This window comes from Solanum verrucosum, unplaced genomic scaffold, assembly GCF_900185275.1.
Source record: "Solanum verrucosum unplaced genomic scaffold, falcon-dt-bn FXZP01000101.1, whole genome shotgun sequence".
Taxonomy (NCBI): domain Eukaryota; kingdom Viridiplantae; phylum Streptophyta; class Magnoliopsida; order Solanales; family Solanaceae; genus Solanum; species Solanum verrucosum.
Genome location: NW_026020111.1, coordinates 2444445 through 2470534, shown reverse-complemented (window position 1 = coordinate 2470534; position 26090 = coordinate 2444445). Strand labels below are relative to the sequence as shown.

Genomic DNA, 26090 nt, shown 5'->3' with positions numbered 1-26090 from the left:
ACATGACCAACCATACTTATGAACTGAAGACGTTTTATTCATACCATTTTTATTGCAAGGTTTAGAGTAGCAAGACTATTATTATTATATATCTTGCCACTATATATGCTCAACGATTTTGTAATATTACATGATAGATTGGTTGTGAGGCAATTGGCTAGTGACTTATTCATGGCCTCCACCTGGAGGGTTATATTCGCCAAACGGGGGTTTATACTTGTCATGTGGGGGATTGTGTTCGTCACTTGGAGGGTTGTATCCGTCATGTGGGGGCCAGTGGAGGATCTACCTTGTGCATAATGGGTGCTTAAGCACCCACTGCCTTTTGTGACAAACAGTAATATTTATGTATAAAAAATTAGTATTTCATTGAAATGTATTAATTGAGCACCCATCTTAAGTAGTAATTTTTGAGCTAAAAACGCTGAGCACCCATAATATAAAATTTCTGGATCCGCCACTGGTGGGGGCTTATATTCGCCACTTGAAGGCTTATATCCATTGTTATATTCATCATGTGGAGATTCATATTCACCACCAGGAGATTTATATCCATCACCATGTTGTTTATATCCATTATATTCACCATGTGGGGGCTTATATTCGCCACTTGGAGGCTTATATCCATTGTTATATTCATCATGTAGAGGTTCATATTCACCACCAGGAGATTTATATCCATTGTTATATTCACCATGTGGGGGCTTATATTCGCCACTTGGAGGCTTATATCCATTGTTATATTCATCATGTGGAGGTTTATATTCACCACCAGGAGATTTATATCCATTGTTATATTCACCATGTGGGGGCTTATATTCATCACCGGGAGAATTATATCCGTCACGTGGAGTGTTATATCCCCACCCAAGATATTTATATCCGTTGTTATATTCACCATGTGGAGATTTATATGCGTTGTTATAATCACCATATGGGGGTTTATATCCACTACCATGTGGAGGATAATATCCGTCACCAGGAAATTTATATCCATTTTTATATTCGCCACGTCTATCACCTAGATATCCGTCAATGTCATTATATCCATCATCGTGTACATCATTCTTATAATCCAATTTCATTGCTACAAATATCAAATGTGAAATTTAAAAATTAGCATTACATTCATATATATATAAATATCAAATAATTAGATAAGAAATCCAATATTTCAAAGAAATAAATAGTGAAAGGAAAAAGTAATCTTACGGGTCTCAGCCAACTCTCTAGCTACAACCTCAAAGCTTATCATTGAAAAGATTGCCAAAAAAATGCCAAGAAATAAAAATGCCTTGGAACCCATCATTTTTTTTCTTCAAAGCTTAGTTATATTAATTAAAGGATGAAGAAATTGATGCAAACATTGGGTTATATTTATAATATAAGAATTGAATGTATTGGAGATTGATAAACTGTCACTTATCACTTATCTTGACCAACTGCCATGCCATATAATTGATTATATTTTCTTCGTTTTAATTTATTTTTATATTTTTTTTTAATTGAACGTAGTATAGGACCACAATATTTATCTACATTTACATTTGTGATGTACACTAAATAAAATAACTTTTAATAGTTAAAAATAAAATAAGCATATATTATTTAATTATAATTAAATAATACTCTCTCCGTTTATTTTTACTTGTCGTTGTTTGACTTGGTACACCCCTTAAGAAAACAATTATTGATATATGTATTTTATCAAACTATTCCTATTAAATGTTGTTTAGTATTAGGTCTTTGATATGTAGAATAAGTATTTAATGTCGAGGGTAAAACATGGAAAAAAATAATTGTCTTTTCTTGATAGGTCAAAAGTGACAAGTAAAAATAAAAGTCTATCTTAGAAATAAGTGGCAAGTAAAAGCAATAGAGGGAGTAATAAATATTTTGATAAACACATATTTTATCCTATGATGGGAGTGAATCTCAAACAAAAGATGAAATGTTTTTGTTAAATATAATTTTACTACTTAACTAAAATCTCTAAGAGTAATAAAGAACTAAAAATTATGATTAAATTTATCATAATGTAAATTTGTACATATTTTTTACGTAAATTTGTTTTTCTCAAGTTCTTTTTTTTGGGAAAATTTTGAATAAACGCAAACTACTACTCTAATACTAATAAAAGAACTTAAATATCTTTACTTAAACACAAACTGCTATAACTATAAATAATTCGAAAACACGTTTTAAAATACGTAAATTTTAGAAGTTCCCTAAATCGATTCTAATTGCTAAAAAAATATTTATTGCGTAAGTTTTCTACTTCATATATTTGAAGTATTGCTATCATTTTTGGTGGTAGGTGATCGATAAGTATCTTATATCTTTAATTATACGTTTTAAATTTAAAATATATGAGATAAGATTACTTTTAATAGACAACACTTGAACCCTAAAGCGGAACATTCCTGTTAGAGCCAAAAGTAGAGTTGGGACGTCGGATTTATCTTGAATCTAATATTTTTTATGTGAAGAAAAAACTTCATAAATAAGAATTTATTAAAATTGCAACAAATGAGATATCTAAATTCATAACTTTAAAAATACAATTAGCTCAATGCTAAGATCCTTGACCATTCAACTCATAAAGTTTAAATTTCAAATTTGTCTCTATTTATTATGTTAATTTGAATCAATTCATTTGCTTAAATGTGTTCATAGAACACATCAAAGTAACCAAAGTCGCTTACGTACATGCACTTACAAATTAACCAACCTAAAAACATAGATTTGATAGTAATTACTCCCTCCATTCCATATTAATTGAATTTTTTAGGTGTTTCACATCCTTTAAGAAAAGTAGATTAAGACATAAATTGAACATAGTTTTCCATTTTTACCTTTATTAATTATTGTCAAATTTCTGATTAAAATAACTAAATAGTAATTAACCACTAATTCCATTATTAACTAATAAAGGGTAAAATTGGAAGAACACTCTAAATCTAGTCTTGAAAACCGAACAATTAAATTAATTTAAAAAATGAAAAATGACTCAACTATTCAATTAAGGAGCATCAAACAACACTAAGGGCTCATTTGGATGTGATATAGAATCATAATTTCAAATCAAATTAATTTGAAATTGAAATTTTGTTTGGACATTTAATTTGAATTTCTCAAATTGTATTTTTTTTTTTGTATAAAATTCAGCAAAAGAAAATGTGCCCAAATTAATTTATTGTGTTGTGTAATTAAAAATTATATTTATGTGATTTTTTTGACAGGAAAACATAGACTTCACAGTAAAATAATATATAAATTTATCTTTTGGAGAAGTGAAGAGATAATAGTGATACAAAACTAAAATGTAAAGCTCGATGAGAGATGAAACAGCAAAATTTGGTTTCCAAGTTACAAGCAAAGCAACCAACAAAGCCATTAAATTATATGCCCTTCAAGGGTTAGCTCATCATTAAATGTTGAGAGCTCTAATTAACCACACTTGACTTTGATAAAACCCAAAAATTGAAAAAGAAAACACTTAAAAGAAATAAATCCCAGAAAGAGACTTGTACAGTTAAAACACAAGCCGCCTTCTGACTAGTTGGATGGTAGACCATTGAAAAACCCCAGCAAAGGAAGATTATCCCCAATTATCAGATTCTAGTCTCCAGTGCTAATATTATCTTCTTCCTTGGACCCTGAAACAACCAAAACGGAATAAAGCTTTCAATCAGCACGTAATAGAAAAGACCACTGCCTTCAAATGAAAAACAGAAAGTCACAATCTTCAAATGAATTCTCATACAAAATTATGATACTTACCATTGGTATTCCTATAGCTTTGAGATCTTCATCTGTCATGTGCACAAGAGCAGCCATATCAACCTGCAAGAAAAGAACAGGGAAAAGGTGAATGCTGCAGGACTTCAAACTAAATTAAGAAGGAAAGAACAGCAGTGATTTACATACTTCTTCAGCTTGAAATGTAATAGCATACTTCTCAAGACCCAATGACTGTAGAAAATTATCCACTGATTCCGCCTGCACCAAATGTATAAACCTTTACATATAAGAGCAGTCCACAGGGTACGCTGGAATAGCAAATGAGCATGCTTGAGTAGTTTTCACCCATTTTTGTTTATTATGTGATTATATTAGCTGATAACATCAGGGTAAAGAACCAGAGTCCTGAGACGAGTAGAATGAGCACCGACAGGCACAACCACCGATTACACAGTAGTAAGAAATGCAGATCAGAAGGTCTAATTGCACATGAAAAATTAAAGAAGATAAAGAAATATGGGATGTGCAGATCAAATGCAATACGCTCACCACACATGATCTCACTAAACAGCATTAAGGTAGCAGCAATGAAAATGCTGCAAAACATGTGAAAGTGTGTTGAAAGACGTTGAATGGTAAGACTAGAAAGAAATCATAGGATCTATATGAAGTTTTATAGATAACAATAACAGTTCTAGTTTAATTCCTGTTTCTACTGTAAACCAGCACAGACGAAAGTGGAGTTGCCGAATGCGAGCATGAAAGGTGTGGGATTTGACTAGACCATGAAATTCACAAATGAGTTGGGGATAAACTTTGGACATAAGTTCACACCTGTGGTGCATGCCACAATGTTGTTAAAAGCTGGACTTAATTACAGAGACGTTACCTTCAAGGTAAGTGCAGTGTACATCGAGCACTTAGGTTTAGAAAACACTTAATAGACCCAAGTCGTGCACCAAGATGCCCACCTGATGAGGGTAGCATGAAATAATGAATATAACTAACAAACAGGCAAAGCACCAAAGGTCATGGCCTCGAGGTCGACGGCAATAAAGTGGATGAAAACCAAGGGAGACAGCTTTTAGTGATTTCTTCCCATATGTCAAAGCCTTGGTGGGGGAGATTTACTTGATATCTGCACCAGGGGAAGGTAGCAGGTATCTAGTAGAATAGTGTAGGCATGTGAAACTGGCCAGGACACCACTGTTCTGAAAAAAATTGAATCTACTTGACAAAATGATATATTAGTGATTGTAAATAGTAAATTTAAAATGTAGCATGACAATTTATTCATTAATTTGAATTAGACAATTAAATAGTACTTTTGGATCAGAATTAGTGATTTTTGTGATTTCTGGACTAGATTGACATGATTTTTATTTCAAATATTTCTTCTCAATGCAGGCTTTTCCATATATAATTGTTGTTTGTAATCAAGGACAACTTTATGTATGTATTGCTTCCTTTATGTGCAAACTCCATGAGATACAAAAAGTACTAGGTCGTCAGTCCATATTACTCTTTCCAAACTATGATAGGCTTTTATTTTTTTCTTTTAATTTTCTGAAAGAAAATTTCAGTAAATTTTGCTCCAAACAAAAAAACACTACGTCAATCCCTAGGAAATAGACCACATTAAATTTCAGCTTGAGGATGCCACCTGCATAAAACCACCTTATCAAGGAAATAGGGGGGAAATGTGGAGGGATAGAAACGGAAGAAGATACTCTTCCCAAAAATCACCTGAAATAGGCCAGAATTAAGGTAAAAAGGTTCTCTGGAGAAGAATCCGAGTAGTGTTGAGATCGAGCAGAGCTTTGAAATGCAGATATGGTGTGAAAGCCCTCTGGTGATGAAAGTCACTGGGCCAGATGAAGGCAATTTCAACCAGAACCCTAATCGCTATTTTGGAGAAGTTTCACAGTGTTTTGGAGATAGTAAGAGACTCACCCTATTCTGATGAAAGGTGTGTCGAAATCAGTTTTTGTAGGAGATAAAGAGTTAAATTCAGGGGCGAATCTAGGATTTCTAGATCATGGGTGCACCACTGAGAAAAAATTAGGAAGTGTGAACTGATACCTAGCCCTCAAAACCTTTTATGCTTTAACCGTGGTGCACTTGCGGGAAACTCCTTGCCGAGGGCCTGTGCACCCCCGGGATTAGTCGGGGCTCAAAGAGACTCGGACACCCGGTGCAAATCAAAAAAAAAAAAACCTTTTATGCTTTGACAATTCAGAGGCGAACCTAGAATTTCTTGAGCATGGGTGCACCACTAAAAAAAAAGGAAACAAGGTGTTAAGTGGGAATTGATCCCTAGTCCTCATGGTGAATAACTCAACATCCAACTAAGTGCACTTTTTGGCCTTCTTGTAGAGTGGGTGCCAGAATATTATATTATACCAATTTTAAAACATATATACATAAAATACCTTATTTTACGGAGACAAAATGGATTCTCGTGACCATATTTTGCATATAAATTAGCCCCTAGAGTTGATGACCAAGTGACAAGGCATGGGGAAGTCCCCTTTCTGAATCTGGTCAGTGGCCAACACCATAGGGTGAGGAGTATATCTGACTTCAACATTTCCCATAAAGCAATGAAGAATGACATTGGGAATCCATCAGGGCCTGGGGCCTTATCAATGGCACACTGTTTAAGCCCCTCTAATATTTCATCCTCTTCAAGTTGTCTTTCCGGCCACACCTGCTCTTCAGTGGAGATCCTGGTATTCCCTTGGAGTGTGAAATCAGGTCTCCGATTCTCAAACTCCTTGTAGAGTTCCTGATAGAACCTCACTATGGAATTTTTATTTCTTCAGGATCAGTAACTTTAGCCCCCTCCACTTTGAGGATGTCAATGGAGTTGAATCTTCTGTGAGCATTGGCCATTCCATGTAAGTACTTGGTGTTTTTGTCACCATTTTTGTCCCATTGTACCCTGGATTTCCACCTCCAGCAATTTCCTCATTTCTGGACACCTCTTCAAACTCCATAGCCAGCTGAATTTTCTGCAAATGTTCATCATCTGTCAAAAGTCTGAGATCCTGAATGGATTCAGGATTTCCCACTTGTGATAGAATCTAATCTTTCCTTTCCTTCCAGTTGTTCTTGTTGGCCTTGCTCCATTCTTTGTTCTTGACTTTCAATTGACAAAGCTTAGCCAATTGAAAATCAAGTCAGCCAGTGGCATTGAAGCCGCTCCACCATTCTTTCACTTTGTCTATGAATCCTTCCTCCTTAAGGCACCGATTATCAAATTTGAAATATGATTTCCTGTCTTTCCAATCACCACAGGATAGCAGGATGGAGTTATGGTCAGAGCCAAGTTGTGGGAGAACACTTTGGCTGATTTTGGAGAAACTCTTATTCCATTAGGACGAGAGCAAGAATCTATCTATTCTTGTGGCACAACTGTGATTTTGACCTCTTCTCCATGTATAACCTCCGGAGAGAGGTGGATTCAGTAACTCAAGATCATTTATGCATTGGTTGAAATCAGCCATGGCTCTGGTTATTCTGTTATAGTTTGTCCTTTCAGAGGGAAATCTGGATACATTAAAGTCCCCAGAAATCACCCAGGGCCCTTCACATATTCCTCTAATAGATGAGATCTCCCACTACAATTCTTCTCTTTCTTTTCTGTCACACTCTGAATATTCAACAGTAAGATACCAAGTCAAGTCTTGGCTGATCCCAGATAGTTTACAAGTGAGCATCTGACTGCCACTGTCGATGAGCTCCCCTTTCCATTCCCTCTTGTCCCATAATACAATGATTCCACGACTTCTACCAATGGACTCCATCCATACCCCTCCAACCCATCTGTTTCCCCAAAGTTGCTGAAAATATTCTTCCACTGTCCCCCATAATTTAGTTTCTATGAATTCATAGATGTATGCTCCCCACTGATGAACTAAGGATTTAGTCTCCTTTTATCCTCATTGTTCAACCCCCTTACATTCCATGTTAAGATTTTTACCTTCATGATCAATTTGTGTTGTTGAAAGGGGTTGGTGCACTGTTTTTGTCTGAAACTTTTGGGAAGATGCACTGGCTTCATTCTTGAAGATGAAGGTTTTTTTAATTTTTTGGTCAACAAGGGATCAGTGATGATCCATTACAAAAAAAGATGAAGGGTTATCTTATTTTGGTTGTGGGTGGGATGGGTTTAAAAAAAAAAGATGGGTTTTTAAATTTTGGATAAATTTATTTATATAAAATAGGGTAAATTATTGAGATTAAGCCACGCGTCCATCCGTTAGCTTTAAGGGTATACACAACCCAAAAGATTGATGGTAAGGGTGTATACAATCTTAAAGTATAACGGAGGGTATTGACATACTACTGGTGATAGTATATTTGTCCTGCTTCCGTTTTCCAATTGATGTGGTTGACAATTTCCAGTCATTGGCAGCACTTTTGGGATGTGAGCTGGGACCCTACCAACGGTATATTTGGGTCTCTCTTTAGGTTTCCAAAACAAAGTCATTGAAATATAGAATAAAGTGATTGAAAGATGTGAGAAGAGACTAGCTACCTGGACAAATCAGTATTATTTATCTTTCGTGGTAGAGTTATTTTGGTTAATAGTATGTTGGATGCTTTACCAACTTATGTGATGTCTTTGTTCCCCTTACCAGGTAAGGGATAGAATTGATGCTTTAAGGAGAAATTTCATTTGGCATAGAAAGAAGGACAAACAAGTTATGCACCTGGTCTAGTGGAAGTCTCTAATCACTACCAAATCAAAAGGAGGCCTGAGAATTAGGGATTGAAATGCTCAAAATACTAGTCTTTTGATGAAATGGCTATGCAGGTATAATATGGAAGAGAATAGCTTATCGAGAAGGGTAATTTGCGACAAGTATGGTCAGGAAAGGTTGTGGTTCACACTTCATGTTAACAACCCTTATGGACTATAGGGGTGTGCAGATCCATTAGACAACACTGGGATTTGTTTTTAGAGAAATCAAGCATCTAGGTTGATAATGGTAGAAAGACCTTGTTCTATATACAGACAACTGGCTAGGGTATGCGTATTTGCAAGATCTTTTCCTTGATTTGTTCAGAATCTCAATCAACCCATATGCTTATTTACCCACAATTAAGGAGCAGTGTTACCAAAGGTGCGCTTAAACCCTGAAACAAGGTTCAAAACGTGTTGAGCGCTTCGCCTTGCTCAATGTGCGCTCCAGTGTCGTCATCAAGGTTCTAAGACATACTTGTCCTTGCCAATGAACCTCTTCTGAAGAGATGACACAAAGCAGTTGTTATTTCACATTATAGTAATTATTTCTCAATAAGTCTTGGACTAAATATATATTTGTATTTTTTCTCCTTTTGCGCCTTTTTTCATTAAATCCCATGCTTTATTTGCGCAACGCTTTGCACTTAAAGCATCGACGGACCTTAGAGCTCTTTTGCGTTTTTTGCTTTTGACAACACTGTTAAGGAGATGCCAAGGTGGAACATTACCTTTTAGAGGGCTCTAAATGATTGGGAAATTGAAGGAACAATGGAGTTCTTAAAGACTGGAGGATTTTCAGGGGGTTAACAGATGCAGAGGTGCAGTGGAATCATAATAGAGATGGGAATTTGCCAGTCAAGTCTGCCAATCTGATAATCGGCAACTGTGTCCAACAGATTGATAGTTGTCCATGGAAGCCAATTTGGAAAACAAATGCCCCTACATAGGTTTTCTGTTTCACTTGGTTGGTGGCGACTAGCGAGACGGGCAGTTTTGACTCAAGAAAGGCTGAGAAGAATGGGGCTCCAACTATGCTCCAGATGTTTGTTTTGTGAGACAACCACAAAAACTAATAGCCATTTTTTTCGACACTGAAACTAATAGCCATTTTTTGACACTGAAACTAATAGCCATTTGTACTTCATTTCTCTTTTACTATCCAACTATGACAACTATTACTCGATGTTGTGGGGATCAAGCAGTGTGTGCCTAAAAATACTGTTGATCTTCTTAAAAGCTGGATCAGTTTGGGGGAAATAGTTAGGCCTCATTTGTTAGCATTTAATGGAGGTCTAAATTAGGCCATTAAGTGCATTTGATTTCATTAAGATTGAAGCACTTAATTGGTCTGAATAGGTCTTAATCATTAAGATGTTGAACTAAGTCTTAATATCATTAAGAGGTATTTGTGTGCATGATAATATTCACCACCACTCTATCCATAATCACCTGCCATCACCACTAACCACCTATGTCATCACAACCACCACTAGCTACCAACACCGTTGTCAACCACTATTGCCACCCGCCATCACATCTACCACCTTCGTCGTTATACTATATCCATTGTCACCATCTCCACCACCACTATCAACCACTAATACCACAACGGCCAATACCTACTACCAGCCAACTACACCATCACAACTAGCACTACCGCCAACTATCACCAACACTTCGTTAACCACCACACACATTCTTCAGCGCCACCACCATCAGCCACTACCACCATTGTGGTCAATCCTTATTGTAACCACCTCCACCACAACTAGAACCACCGCCAACTACCACCACATTCTTCAGTCACCACCCAACTACTAACTTCACCACCACCACTACTACCAATCACCACCATCATAATAGTACTACAATACCAACCACTTGTACCATCACAGCTTTCACCACCACCATTACTAGCCACTACCACCACCACTACAAATCATCTCCACCATCACTAGTGAACATAAATGTTTCATTTTTTAATCAAATAATGATTTTATTTTATTAAATTAATATTTTTTCTAATATTAAATTAAATTTTTATTTGAATTGTATATTTATTATGTTCACAACTAAATAATTATGCATATCTAGATGTTGAAAAACAAATTTTCTTACTCATTCCGTGTTTAGATATAGAGGCAACATCTTAACCATTCAGATTTGCATTCAAATCCGGACATCTTAATCTTAATGAAAACAAAGTAGGCCTTAAGACAGAAGAAATGGTGGAGATTGATTCATGCTTGCATATGGAGGACAATTTGGAAAGAGGAACTCCGGAGTTTTTGAAGATAGGGGTAGTCATGTGCAAGACATTAAGATGAAGTGTTTACTTTTGTTTCACTTTTGGTGTAAAGAGAGCTTTTTAGAGGAGGTTTCTTTGATAGACTTCATAGGGAAACTATAATTGATTTTAGATTTTTGTTGGCTGTGGGAATCTCCCCTCTATATATGGCTTTCACACTGCCCTAGTGCTTTTAATTAGCAATATTAGCAATTTCAAAAAAATAATTATATTTTCTTTTTTCTTTTTCCCCGTTGAAATGGTAAGCAAAAATTTATATTTAAGAAACAAAGGCACTAAGAAAGCGTTGGGAGTTAATATTTGTAGTAGTTGCGAAACGCTCAGTTACACCTCTAAACAGGGAGGAGACTGAGAAAATCTATAGACCTATCTACATAAAAACATCCTGCATACTATGCCAAAAGGCCAAAAGTGAAATGTTATTCTACTTCATTTTGAGTATGTTCTCTTTCTCCAAATCACCTACTGTATGCAAACTGGTTTGGTTTCCCATATCTTCCTTTTCCTTTTCCCATACTAAGGGTCTGATGCTAGAGAAGCACAAGTCTTTTTGGCGGATCCAACCTGCCATTGATCCTGATATAGCAGCCAAAATTTTCACTCATATATTAAGCATAAAGCTTGCTTAATCCTTTGATAAAGCTACTTGTTGATATGTCAATTGACATTAAAAAAATTAATGGCTTCTAATTTTGAATTGATAACTAAAAAAGTCTGGCTACCACTCTTTCAACCATCAACCCCTACATGTTGAAGAGTACAACCCTGACTGTGGTACTCTAGTAGCACTACAAAGTCGAGGCAAATGTCATACGTGCACAAGAATATATCATCCATGGGCATCTAGGTACTCTACTTTAAGTATCTTACCTTATGTCGACCAAGCATATTCCCAGGTTCATCTATATTACCAAGAATCTCTCCGGCTTCCATTTGATTAGCTGGTTGAAGAGAGGAAAGATCACTATACAAAGCGCAGCTAGCACAAAGGCATGACATGTCTCAGTGACTGATATTCAGAAAGGTTGAGTTGATTTTCCCTATGCATATGTTGCATGGACACAATTACTCCAGTCATATTAAGGAGTCCAGTGAGCTGAGCTGAGTCCTAGCCACAGCATATGCATACACAACAAAATCAAAGGTATATGCCCAGAAAAGCTCCCTCTATCAAACTGGAATAAACAAATTTCTATACAATTTCTCAAGGATATAAGGACCAACCAAGAAGCACTTAGAAATAAAAATTCTCAACCTCCACAGAGGTAGGGATAAGGTCTACATAATACCCCATCCTCCCCAGGCCCCACTTGTGGGACTACACTGTGTATGTTGCTGTATTCACAAAACTCAACCCTGGAAATAAACAGCCAGTAGGTGTCAATCTTCTAGACAACTGTGTGCATGACCTTGATTCAGTTCTAAGTAGTCTTAGTTTATAGGAATGAACCAAGTGCAGAAGAAAAGATGTTTTCTTAAGAGAGTTCTTTCACTGGTTTGATTCCATAAACCAGAAAAATAAAAAAATCCAGCAGGGAAGTGGACATAGCTATGAGTCATACCGAATAATTTGATTACAAAATGAACTTACCAACGAAAAAGGGTTTATATTGGTCATGTATTACATTGTATAGTAACCTAATACCCCATCCGTTCTAGCTTATGTGACACTATTTCCCTTTTTGTTTAGTATGTACAAAAAAGAATAACCACATTCTAAACTTGAAAACAATTTCACTTGATACTACCCATTTTATCCTGAATGACAGTTCTATAGCCACACAAATGTTATGCCATATGTAAGATTAGAAGTTTCAAAAGTCTTACAACCACACAAATGTTATGACATGTTTAAGACCACAAGCTTCAAAAGTTCATAGTCTTTCTTTCATTCTAAACTATATGGCCAGGCAAACAGGGTCATGCAAATTGAAATGCAGGGCGTACTATAAAACCCTATTGCCATGACATTGTTCCAAGCAGGAAACTGACCCACTGAACAAATAGCAAGAACCAGCAACAAAATGGAAGGAGTTAATAACTAAAGAACTGAAAGTAAGGAAGATGGTATCATGTAATTCATGCCACATGTTACTTTTGTCTAGAGACTCTATTACCCTTCTGTGTGGGAAAATTCTGAAAGCTTCCTTGGGGGTCAGGCTGTGTCTGCTCACATTTTATTGGCAATATCATCATTTGATAAAGAAGTAATGCTATTGACAAGGAGCTTATTGGTGAAACAAATCTGAGTAAGGAGATCTTGCCTTTTGCTGGGACTTCTTCTTTGAAACTGTGCTGGCAATTTTTTTTGTCTCCATGGCAGGAGCTTCAGTTATGCTACTTCTCCTGACAGGTTTACTTATTTCAGGAGCCACCTTCAGCTTTGCTTTGGGGGGATCATTTTCCACTTTTTGTGAGTATACAGTACCAGAAAGCTTTTCACGCAGATCCCGCATACCTCCAGAGACAGAACCTTTAACACTTTGAGTAGCCTGTTGGATACTTTTCTTTTGGAGTTTTAGACGAAGATCCTTAGCACCAATTCTCTGGCCTGTGAATGCCCATAAAAGATGTCAAAAATTTTAGTGGAGCAATCACAAGTATATTTCCTAATGAATAAGTAATATCTAACTGAATCTAATGGTATCAAACAACACTGTACTTGATCCCGGAAGTTCATGACGCTCGTAAAGATCATGCTCCCATTTGTCATCTTCTTCTCTGTGCCTACAAAATAGATTACAAATTGAACCAGAAAGTTAATAGGACTCCACCATAGAAGGCTTAAAGCTGCAAAAAAAAAGGCAAGCATGATCTGATATACTTATATATCATCACTATTACCTTACAAATACTCTAAGTTGTGTGGCCTCTTCACTTTCAATGCCGCACCCATGTCGACACGACATGGGTGTGGGTGTGGGTGTGGGTGTGGGGTGTGGGATCCATACCAGATATGGTCAAACGATTTCTCGGCACTTTGACCAAAATCGATAGAGAAATTTCAAGACAAATACACTGATTTCTAATAATATTCAGTAAAGAAATGCATTTGTACTTGATAATAATTACATATTCGAACTTGCTCTCGAAAATTCGTGCATACCTTTCCTTCCAAATAGTCCACAATAGTTTAGGCATATTTTTATAACTCTATTTTTTATATTTGAATTATTTTTAGCCAAATCCCCGCACCCGTATCCATGCCTAGATCCGTACCCCTGAATCTTAAAATTTAGATCATGAAGGATCCAACCTCTAGATCCGCACCCGTATTGGACACCCACACCCAAGTGCGAGCAACTTAGCAAATAATAGTTTTTTAGCTAATTTGTTCATTTCTCATTCGTAGAATGCATCTCCCAAGAAATGTGAGATGCTTTGAAGGGAAGAAAGTTATTATACAGCAGCTTAGATACAAATTTTTTATGGCTTTTGGTGTAATCTACAGGTTGTAAAGGATGAAGATAGTATGGTTAGACTCAAAGTTACCAAGTTCAAAAAAAAAAGATAGTATGGTTAGACTTCATAGAACATTTACAAAAATAGGGCCTTTATTGTAGATGTCCTCCTTTTCTGTAATTTTTATGTACATGAGGATTACCGCCTCTTGTATTGCCTTAGCACCAACTTGGTGCTAAGTTGGTGCTAAATATTGCTGCATTTTTAATACATAATCTACTACCTTCTCAAAAAAAATAATGCATCTCCCGGAACTAATCATTAGATCGACTCAAACTTTATGTTTTAGAACGTCAAGCAGATAGTCCAATCTACGAGGACCCAGAGCCCCAAAAGGAATTCATTTGGTTTGACTTCTAATAGGCCATACGGAAGCAACAAGGAGGAAGGCCAAGTAAGCAACAATGACACTTTCCCGGAAGAAAATTGACAATTACACAAACGCTCATGGTGCCTCTGTTTAACAGGTATTCACAGTTTTTACCAATATTCAACTTCCTAAACCACATTTAATTGAAAGAAATTGTGCCCAAAAGAATTAGAATCCTAACAAAAGTTTGACAATAAAACTTAAACTGCTACTCCCTCTGTCCCATTAGATGTGCACACCTTCCTTTTTAGTCTGGCCCAAAAAGAATGAGGACATATCAGAGGGAGAGTAGGGTATGATACCCTTGTTGACAGCTTTCTATATTTAGAAATAATTCAATTTTAAACTTCTTGCACATAATGTATAGCAACATAAATATTTCTAGCTTGTTTTAAAACCACAAAGCTCAAGTCTCATTCTTTCTTAAACTCATGCCTAGTCAAGAACAATCAAAAGACATGGAAGGGAGTAAGTACTATCTATTCAAAATAAGAAAAACTAACTTTAGACAGCTTTTACAATTTACACACATCTCACATGGTAACAACAAAAACCGTGACAGAAATCTCTACAGTAAGCAGATGCAAAACATTGGTCTGTCTACTTAATACCAATCCTGTACTGGATTGAAGAAAAAACCCTACTTAAATTACTAAATAACACATCTGACCAAATGCATATACACAAACAGAAAGACATGAAAAAAGTTAGAAGTTACAAAAATCTGAAGCCATCAGAAGTAATAATAAATGTAAGTGGAAAAAGGCGAGAAATAGGGAAAACCTCTTGCCGGTAACTTGTCTCCGGCGAGCGAAATCATCAGCAGTGTTGCCGTTAAGCCTATCCCTTATCGACCTCTTCGTCACTGCCTCCACCCGATCGGCGTACATCGTATGCTCCGAATGGCCCCCGCACTCGATTCTTAGCACGGAACCCTAACCTTAACCCTAATTTTCACTTCACTTTTACAGACACGAATTGGAGGAAATTGAGAACTGGAAATAGGGAGGGGGCAGGGATTTGGGGGGAACTAATTCACCAGAGGTTTTTCGGCAGATATTATTCTGCTCAGCTTATAATAATAAAAATCAAAAGAACCGCGATGCAGCCTACTCTCTTGATGATATGGGTTAAAGATTCGGGTTAGTGGGCAATGAATGGGTTTAGATAAAAATTAAAAGGGTAAAATTAAGATGTTAAGCAAAATATATTGGGCAAATTACAGAAATCACATATTTTTAAGACAAAATTACAACTCATCTCTTAAAAGTTTATAATTACAGAAATCCTCAAACGGATACAATAATATAAGCGCTGATACATTAATCCGATGCGCGAGATACAATAATATAAGCGCTGATACATTGTAATTTTGCCTTATATGTATATTTCTTACACCCTTAATTAAGTTACTTCAGCCCATGCCCTAGCCAGCCCACAGCCCATATTCAAATTAGGCCCAAATTCTAATAGAAAATCCCTAAATTGATAATCTGAAATCCCTAACTCAGACAGCAACTCCAATCTCTCAACTCTCACCTCACGTCTGTTCAGCAGTTAACTCTCATCTCTCATCTCTCAGTTCGTCGTCTCTCAACTCTAATCTCTGACTCTCGCCGAGTGCTCGCAGCTCGCAGCGCTTCTCACTGACCAATGCTCAGTGCTCACTCGCGACTCACGACTGGAAGCATCCCAACTCTCATCTGAAAATCTTTATTTTGATGGTAAATTACTAATGAAATCTAATACAGTTGTGGAAAACAACACGAGTAGGTAGTAGCAGAGCAGTGTAGCACTCTAGAAGTTGAAGAGCAAAATCTGTAAGCATTGTTAGAGATTCTTGAAGTGAAACAACAAAAGAAATTGTTAATTACACATTAAGAGCAAAATCTGATGAAAACCCATGGAAAGAATATGAAAGACGTGTATTACATCCTCTATTGTTTTTTTAATCATTGAGTGCAAGTATGCAACTACGTGATTATTTGTGTGATTTGTGAACTGTAATATACTGCGTCTTTCTGTAATTAAGTTATTTATAGGCAACTCTATTAACATTTGTGTTAAATAAGTATTCATGAAGTAGTGTTGAGTCACGAATGTCTAATGTCTATCATCTTATTACATCTGTAATGGCTATTTTCCGGTGCATTTGTATGTAGAGGACATCAAAGCATTTGATTCTAATGAGGCTTACGGTAAATTAATGACTACTATCCATCCTTGATAAGTATAAATAAATTATCGTTCTTTAATTTTTGCCACTGTTAATTAAATTTGGTTAAATCGAAACAAATCGAACCGAACCAAATTTATTTCAATTTGATTTGATTTCAAATTTTTGCCAAATTGAAAACCGAAAAAACCGAACCGAATCAACCGAACGCCCAACCCTACTTTCAATTGATTTATGGATGAAAGGACTTTCAGTTTGAGATACTAAAGATGTGACAAGATCTTTAGTGGCACTCTCAAGTGCCACTAAAGTTATTATTCCATTTTATATTAAAATATTGATTGGATACCAAATTTAAAAAAAATAATGAAAGATTTTTTAACTTGTGACCTTTAAGTAATAGTTTTGAATTCCAATATACTAAATTATATACTGATTTTTTTTTTTTTTTTGGTGTTCTAGGGTAAGGTTAATTTAATCCATTATCTAAATATTGAATAATTTTAAAATTTGGGAAAAACTTAGATAGTAATCTGAAAAGTAGCTATTGTCAATTTTCCCCAAATTTAGAGCTTCAAAAGGAATTTGATGATTTTATTGTTACTAAGACAATATTAAAGTTTGTAAAGAAAAAATTGCAAAATTTTCCTTCAGACAAAGATTGCCCACCTTTTAAAAGGAGTAATATTTTAGAGCTTTTAGTTAACATACTCGAATCTCTATATTAATATAAATAATTTTCTTGTAGCAACATCTAAAGTAATACTCCCTTCGTCCCATATTATATGTCACCCCTTTCTAAAAATAGCTAGACTACAATAAATGTCATTTTATAAAATTTATGCATAAATTATCATTTTTTGCCCATTATACTCTTGATAGATTAATTAATTAATCTTGAAAATGTATTTACTTTGACTAACCTAGGAAATCTACAAGTAATTAATTTCATTGGGAGAGTACTTCATTCATTAATTAACTGATTTCTTTATTCACTACTTATTCTATAAAATCTGATTTTGAAAAAAAATATCAACAAACAAATTTTAAAAAAATGAAAAAAATTCAAAAATAATCTTGAAAGTTGAAGCTTCAACAAATTTTATCAAGGAAGATGACATTTCAAAAAGTTCAAAGGAAAATTTAGATCAATTTGAAGTAATGGAATTTGAATATTTTGTGATGTTGTCATGTTTGCTTTAAGAATTTATATATAAAAATATAAAAAAACATTTTACACAAAATATATAGGAAAATTAAGGTGGGAAAAACTTGATTATTTTAATTTTTTGGATCAATTGGTGAAAAAATTTGGCTTCAAAAATGAACTCTAAAATTTAAATAGTCATCCAAATACATTTATATTTTTGAAATATAACATTTCATCATTTATTACAAAGTTGTCATAAGCAAACATTAAATAAGGGCATAAGGGTAAAATTACTTTATTTCTTAATGTAAGTGCAAATGGAAAATGTGACATATAATATGGGGCGGAGGGAATATATAGCAAACACATGGTTAATATCTTATTTACTTAAATCAATACTTACACATATAAGTATTAGTATTATTAGGTGAAGTTAAATATTTTATTTCTTGTAAGAATTTTTTTATGAAGTTAAATATTTTATGTCAAGTAAGAATATAAGTAGATTATAACTTTGAAAAAAAAGGGCTAAAATTATTTTTATACTTCCATTTATTTGCTAATTTGTTCTTCGTTATATTATCTGGCTATTTATATTCTTATTATCACGAATTGCATATATCCCTAATTGGATGAAAACTCTCCTATCAAAATAAAATATCATATTTTAAATAAACATCTCATTATCCTTCTATTACTCGTTCTGATACAACTCAAAAAATATAATCCAAACAAATATGTCATCCAAATGTATTCAAAATCTCTAAACAAAAGCTATTATGATTGTTGTGAAGTGATACCATTGTGTTTTTGCAGAATCAAGCGCATTCAAGACCTTCATATCTGTCACGACCCAAAATCACAAATAGTGATGGCACATATATTCCCAACTGATAGGTAAGCCAACCCAATACTTTTATCAATTCAATTCAATATTTAAAGTAGAAAGATAAGCGAAAACATAATATCCAAACACTAAGTCTTTTACAAGTATGAAGTGCGGAAACCTAAATTACCACCCCAAAATTTAGTGTCACAAGTACAAGAGCTTCTAAACTACAATACAAGTCTGGAACTAAATGAAAAACCTAGACGTGAGAAATATGTTGTCTAAATACTAAAATAAAATGATAACGTCTAAAGACATAGAGGGAGGTGTGGGCCGCAGAACAACCAAGTAGCGCATCACAATTCCAAGATAATTCAAAACTCAGCTCTGAAAGCTCCATGAAATGCACTTGAAATTGAAATCCAATCTACACCACAAAAGAGTGCAGCAAGTGTAGTATGAGTACGAAACCACGTGTACCCAGTATATCTCATCGACCGACAACGAAGAAGTAGTGACAGGAGTATATAAGAAAATAATCCTTTAATTTTACAAGTCCCCAATATATTTATCAACCAAGTTTTCGTCAATAGGGACAATCAAATTTCACGTAATGTCCACCCACCAAATAAACACATAATCAACAAGAATGAAAGATGTAATGAGATGCAATGCAAAGTGACACCATGGAATGATATGCCTCAGTCAAGTACTCCCTCAACCGTATATACATGATACTCCTCGAAAATACATCGAGAGTTCATGACCCATGGGGGACTCACGAGGTCCATATACCAACACGGATGATCTCCACGTGTCTGTGCGGATGATCTCAACGCACTATCATAAAATCAAACAATTTTTGCACGGACGATCTCCACGTGCCCAAATTATAATCATAACTTCTCCCTCGCACAGACGATCTCCACGTGCCCAAATTATAATCATAACTCGATCTCAACACGGACTATCTCCACGTGTTAGACCTTTACCCACACTCAGTCTCATGTCAATGCACGTGCACAATATGATATCAATAATAAAAAAAGGATGATGCAACATCTCAATAAATCAAATGTTGCTATGACATATAATCACCTCAATTATCACAATTTTACGGGTTCAATAAAGAAACACAACCACACACAGGAAATCAAGTCACTAAATATATCAGCTAATGCCCATATACTTTGGCATTTTCGAATTACAATCTAACATATAATAGTACTAAACTTTCCCTTTAATCACACCGGTACTCGTACCAATGCCCGTCACACCATTGGTATGAGACCTCCATCTTTCGCCCTTACCCATTGTCTATTCCATTTTTAATCTTTAATTAGAAATTGTCCTTCAACGAAGTCTAGAAAGTCTTAACATACCTCGAATGTCGGACACGTGTCACGAATCCTCAAGATCTTGCCTTTTCCTTTCGTAAAGCTTCAGAATGTTTTCAATCTATCAAATATGCATTTTTGTAAGTGAACGAGTCCGTATACACCCATGTTATTGTACATTTATCCTATATCCAAAATCTCATCTAAATGTATATAATCAAGTTCTAAAATCTCAAGCCTAGAGTTAAGTCTTAATTCTTCAAATAACATAACTTTAATGTTGTTCATATAATACAATATACCTATATTTAATTACTTGATTTACTATTTCGAAACTTGTATCCAATCTAAAGATCATGAAAATAAAATCCAAAACAAGTAAACCAACTACCCTATCTGTAACTTACGCCCTGGAAAGAAACGAAAAGTAAAAAAAATAACATAAGGTCGTCACCCCGCCGTACATTAATTTCCCAATACCACCAATTCATTACTTTGGATTTATCCAATCATCAATCTACCCTTATCTAATATTAAGCCTTGAAATTAATCTCCACTAATGTATTGTCTCCTACCCTAATAAGTACAAAAAAAAATTCAGCCATTATGAGCCCATCCCTACATTCCTTATCATCAACCATATACCTATTATTCCCACCCATTGTAACAATCAACATATATATGCATTACATAAAGCACAACTTGCCAGAAAAGAAAAAACCTTACCTGAAGTATGCGGTTTATTTTCCCTCTTATCCCTATTAATTATTAAGTGGATGAAAAGTTCTACATTTTAAAAAATAATTAGTCATTTAATTGAGGGTATAATAGGTAAAAAGAATTTGTCATTTCTTGATTTGTCAAAATGGACAAGTAATTAAGGACAATTATAAAAGGAAAAATATATAAGTAATTAGGGACTGAGGGAGTATCAATACTAAAATCTTGATAGAATTTGGATTCTGTATCCACCTGGGGATCTTCATTAGTATAACCCTCCTAAATTTTAGGAGTCTTATGAGTTTCTATTAAGAATTTCTTTGGATGATTTAAGTAACTACAACGACACAAGTATATTCCAATATGAATTGGGAAGTGTTTAATCCAAATATTAGGAAGATTCGATAAGCATTGCCATTTAATGAAATTTTAAGATGTATTAGAGCGGTTGAATATATAGACACTAGTCTTGGGAACGTGCATGGCACATTTGTCCCCTAATTGACATTAGAAAATTTAATTTATATAAGTAAATATATCATACTGGAGCGTATATAAAGTCATCGCTATAAATTCCCAAAATATAGCATGAAAATCTTGTGTCAGATGTTGGAGGTTTGATATTTGTAATGCTTCGTGAAAAATAAATATTTTATTATATCAGAAGAATTAATATATTTTAATTACCAAACGTGAGTTTTAATAATCGAAAAAGAAATTGGCTATAAAAAAGATACATATAAAAAAATATTACAAAATGTCTAGGTGGTGTAACATCAAATTTATAGAAAAAATTACAAGTTCAAACGTAAAAGAAAGAAAATTAAATAAAGTCATGGCATCCATAATAAAAAAACATAGCATTAAAATATATATAGACAAAAATATTGCCATATTGATTGAATTACATTTTGTTAGAAGCCGACTTGCTATAGACAAAATATTTCATATGTATAAAAAACTAAAATCATAAAAAAATAAACAGAAAAGAAAACATGACTATGTTTAAAATACAGATACACTATATTTATTGAACTATATACTAAAGGATCTGTGTATAAAAAATAAAATATGAATTCTAATACAATAAAATACAAACGCACTATATTTCTTGAACTATCTTTTTAACTTTGGGAAAATTGTATGAAATAGAAAACTATTTAATTCAAAATAAATGTTATAACCACAGTTCATTTAATTTTAATTTGTAGCAAACACTTTGCCATTCGCCTCTATCCCCAGAAATCTCACTCGCCACTCTCCAGAAATCACGTTCACCACTCTCCCTCGCCTCTCTCACTTTATACAAACACAAATGTATAAATTGTGTTTGTGTTTATATAAAGCGAGAGAAAACTATATATACAAATACAAATACATATCTCTTCATCCTATACACTTATAATTATACAATACAAATCTTCTCCTACCCAGTTCTCTTTAGCCTTTCTCTCTTTCTCACTTTATACAAACACAAATTATACAAAATACAACTTACGGCTAGAGCCATCAATATGGGCAAGGCTCATTGGGACGGCTTGGCCTAACCTGTGTTTTGATAGGGATGGGCTACGATTTTTGGAGCCCACTTAAGAAAAGGGCTTTGGAGCCTGACCTGAATAAGCCTGCTGATTTGTGGGGCTTGAGAAATATGGATAGGACCGGCTCGTGGGCCAAATAAAAATTAATAAAAAAATAAAGGGTAAACAACATAAATCCCACTAGTTTAGGTTCTAATTACAAGTATTCACGGTAGTTTCGAATAGTACTTCCTCACCACATTTCGTTGGTTGGATGCATGTATCTTAATTCGACGGATACATATATCCGAGGAATTGACAAAGCAAGATACATGTTTAATTCACGACTCCAACTAAAATGCTTAATTTAAGGAGGAATCACTCCTTTAATAGATTTTAAATATATCTTGTCTAACAGCTTTTGAAAATTCAAAAATATTTTTAATTTCTTCCATTTATTTTTTAGCAACAAAAAAGTGAAAAAAAAATATTTTTCAGAAATTTGAATTTGTTTCTTTGAATTTCGAGATTTTTTATTTTCAATTTTCATGTTTAGAGAACAACATGTTTCTCGCACTCTAGTTAGTTGTTACTTTGTTGAATAATCTGATAAAAGTATATTGTTGTTTATGAACTAATTAATACAGACCTTGATTTGAAAATCTTTGTCACGACCCAGGGGTACACCCTAGATGTAACAAGGCATACTTGACCCCGAAGGGATCTCATACAAGCCCTTAGCATATCATAACATAAGATAATAGAAAAGTGCGAAATTTTTAAAACATTTCTCATACAATCGAAGTCTTTCATAAAGCAAACGGAAGTCTATAACTCTTTGTCTCAAACCATCTAATTAATACAACTTTGAATAACTCTAGGGACATAGCCCATACAATAGTCTAAAACATAAAAGAAAGACATAAAGGAAAATGGTGGATTTATCCTCAATGCTATGAGGACTCACCAAGTCTTCAACTCCTTGCACTTCTAAAAACCTATCCTCAAGAATGGAATTCAAAATCGCCGAACCTTACATTTGATGAGAATGTAGGCAAGAGTATGTGTTAGTACAAAAGTACTAAATATGATAGCTTGCATAACATCATAAGAGCATAACATAAAGGTTAGTCAACATAAGACATAATCCATAAGCATAAGAGATACTTCATGAAACATAAAATATAAGCATAAGATACAATATCATAATCATAAGCAAAGTATCCAACATAAGCATCATATAAACATTATTCCACCTTTAGTCCTTCATATCATAAGAGAACTACTTCTCAAGTGACCTCAAAGAATACTTGTGCAATGCATGGATAAGACCCCATAATCCCATTCATGCTAAGTACTCCCTTTGGCCATCATAATCATATTTTCCATCTTATGGTCTCATTATTAACTTAATTCTCACAACCAAGGGAATCTCTCACCTTTAGTCAATCATAACATAACAAGGAAGGCAACTATAACACAATCTTATCTAAACATACATAATATAAAAGAACACTTTCTTAGGTAATCTTAGGTCGTACTTGTGCAATGCATGAATAATACCCATAATCCTACCCATGCTAAGTACCACTTTTAGGTCCTCATACTCATACTTCTTGATTTGGAGACTAGTCCCCCTTTTTAAGACATTGGAACCTTAGGAGATATTTTTTTAAGCACATCTTAGTCCTTCTTATTACTTTTGAACACTATGAAATACTTACTCAAGCATATCTAAGTTCATTATGTTTGAACACTTGAAGTTGCTTCTTTAAGCATGTCTTAGTTCATTATTGACTTGGAACACTTTGAGATACTTCCTTGAAATATGTCTTAGTTCCATAATAATCTTGTACTAATTGGGAAAATAGCCTTAACCGATATGAGACCATATGAGCTATCACATATCCCCTCCGATGTTACCCACACCGAGAAGGGTTGGTCTACTTGCCTAAGGTAGAACCGGTTTGTTAGCTTAGTTAGACCTATTAGCTAACTTTCCTACGAGGCACGTAGTTATGGGATACGAAGATTCTACTAGGAAACCCAGACTCCACTTGTGAGGGACTCCATCTCATGAGATATACTTTAGGAAACTCATACTCTACTTGTGAGAGTTCCCATCTTGGAAGCCGGACTCAACTAGGTAAAAGCTTTCATCTCATATTCATATCCACTCGGTGCTAGACATAAATCTCATAGGATAGCTTATCAAGTCTTACTTAATTCACGATTCATGGAGGGATGTCCTTGACAACCAACTCATGTTACAAGTGCTTCTATCACTTTATGCGTTTAAACATTCTTAGTTTAACCTTACTCTCAAAGCTTTACTTCTTACCATCATCTTTCATACCTATATTTCAAGGTATTCTAGTCACATTGTACATTATCAAGTGATTCAAGTCATAAATTGTCATAAAGGTTCAACTTTAAGCTTTACTAGTCATGATCCATCAAATATACTATAATCTAATTCAATTCATGTCTACAAGCTTTCATTCATGAACTATTTCTATACAAGTCATCAGTTTTAGAAGATCATCTATGAATCCTCAATTTCACTTTTTATGGCATAAACCCACATAATATCAATTTCATCAATTAGACTAGGGTTAACCATGGAAAACATACAATGTCATCATAACATCATGATTCAATACTAAAACAATCATAGACAAGTACTATCCACTCAATTGGATTCATACTCAACACTACCAACAATATAGGAAGAAACCCTAGCTAGAATTAGGGTTCATCTTCACAATTAGGGGGAATCTAGGGTGCTACATGGATGGAAGAATCCAAGAATGAATAAGCTATCATACCTTGATTACAAATCCCCCACAAAGCTTGCACCAATGGAGGAATTTCACCTAGCTTGCTTCTCTTTTTTTCTTTTTCTTTTTCTTTTTCTTCTTCTTCTTAGAAAGATAATTTCTTGGAGGGTATTGGGTTGATTTGGTGATTTAGAAATAATGAGTTAGAATCATCTAATTAAGGGTCTAATAGCTTTATATAGGTGGTCTAATTACTAATAAAACGACACCACTTAATAACTAATTAATTCTAGAATATTCCCTAACCCCAAAAACTTAACAGCTTGAAACACTTCACTGCCCAACCCACGAGACCCTGAACCACGGGCTGTGCATGGAACCATAGACCGTGTTGGTCCTCCATGGATGGGGTTCTGCAGCCATCACTTTGGGACCTTGACCCATGAGGCCATCCACGAGGTGTGGACAAGCTCCCCTCGTGGGTGCATTGCCTTGGGGCAAATTCTAGGGGGTTTCTGGGGTCCTCCTCAAGGACCCTTGGTTGGTCCTTAGGGAGTCGCACCTTGACGTTTAACCCCTAAGCCTTTCACCCTAAATACGAGAGGTCATTTTTATAACTCTAACCCTCACGTAAAGCTCTAGAACCCTTACGTAAGACTCTAGTTCAACCTACTAGTTTCCAGGTGTTACAATATCTCTCCCTTGGGAATATTTATCCTCAAATGACACTCTTAGAATTTCTTAAGGTCACAACTCTAGACTTGAAACCCACCATGCATGCAACACATCTAAATGCACATAAACAAAGGAGGAAAACTTCAACTCCAAGATGAGCACACTCAATACAACACAAGGGAGTAGGAACTACATCTACCAACCCAAAATGCATGAAATTCTATATCTACTCATGTTCAAGGAGGAACTACCATCTCCTAGCTAAA

General features: G+C 34.8%; 2 protein-coding genes across 3 annotated transcripts in view; both read right to left on the bottom strand.

Moving 5' to 3' along the window:
- Positions 1 to 165: 165 nt before the first annotated feature.
- Positions 166 to 1328, bottom strand: LOC125825500 (early nodulin-75-like). Its single transcript, XM_049504825.1, has 4 exons — positions 1213 to 1328; positions 805 to 1087; positions 462 to 609; positions 166 to 285 (listed from the first exon to the last, which is right to left on the bottom strand). The coding sequence occupies exons 1-4, from the start codon at positions 1307 to 1309 to the stop codon at positions 166 to 168; spliced, it is 648 nt and encodes a 215-aa protein (XP_049360782.1). The 5' UTR covers positions 1310 to 1328.
- Positions 1329 to 3308: 1980 nt separating this feature from the next.
- Positions 3309 to 26090, bottom strand: part of LOC125825438 (uncharacterized) — a 1130247-nt gene continuing 1107465 nt past the window's right edge. For both annotated transcript variants that reach the window (XM_049504781.1, XM_049504782.1), the window contains exons 2-7: positions 15421 to 15590; positions 13468 to 13532; positions 13070 to 13356; positions 3931 to 4002; positions 3784 to 3846; positions 3309 to 3659 (exon numbers count right to left, since the gene is read on the bottom strand). In XM_049504781.1, the coding sequence (XP_049360738.1) occupies positions 3615 to 3659; positions 3784 to 3846; positions 3931 to 4002; positions 13070 to 13356; positions 13468 to 13532; positions 15421 to 15527 (639 nt within the window). In that variant the 5' untranslated portion in view covers positions 15528 to 15590 and the 3' untranslated portion in view covers positions 3309 to 3614. The remainder of the gene's footprint in view (positions 3660 to 3783; positions 3847 to 3930; positions 4003 to 13069; positions 13357 to 13467; positions 13533 to 15420; positions 15591 to 26090) is intronic.

Excerpts from the sequence above, each read along its gene's own strand:
- LOC125825500 (XM_049504825.1), bottom strand. The coding sequence starts at position 1,309 with ATGATGGGTTCCAAGGCATTTTTATTTCTTGGCATTTTTTTGGCAATC. Across the intron at positions 1,088-1,212 it reads TAGAGAGTTGGCTGAGACCC|CAATGAAATTGGATTATAAG; the intron begins GTAAGATTACTT and ends TGATATTTGTAG. Across the intron at positions 286-461 it reads GCGAATATAAGCCCCCACCA|ATCCTCCACTGGCCCCCACA; the intron begins GTGGCGGATCCA and ends TGCACAAGGTAG.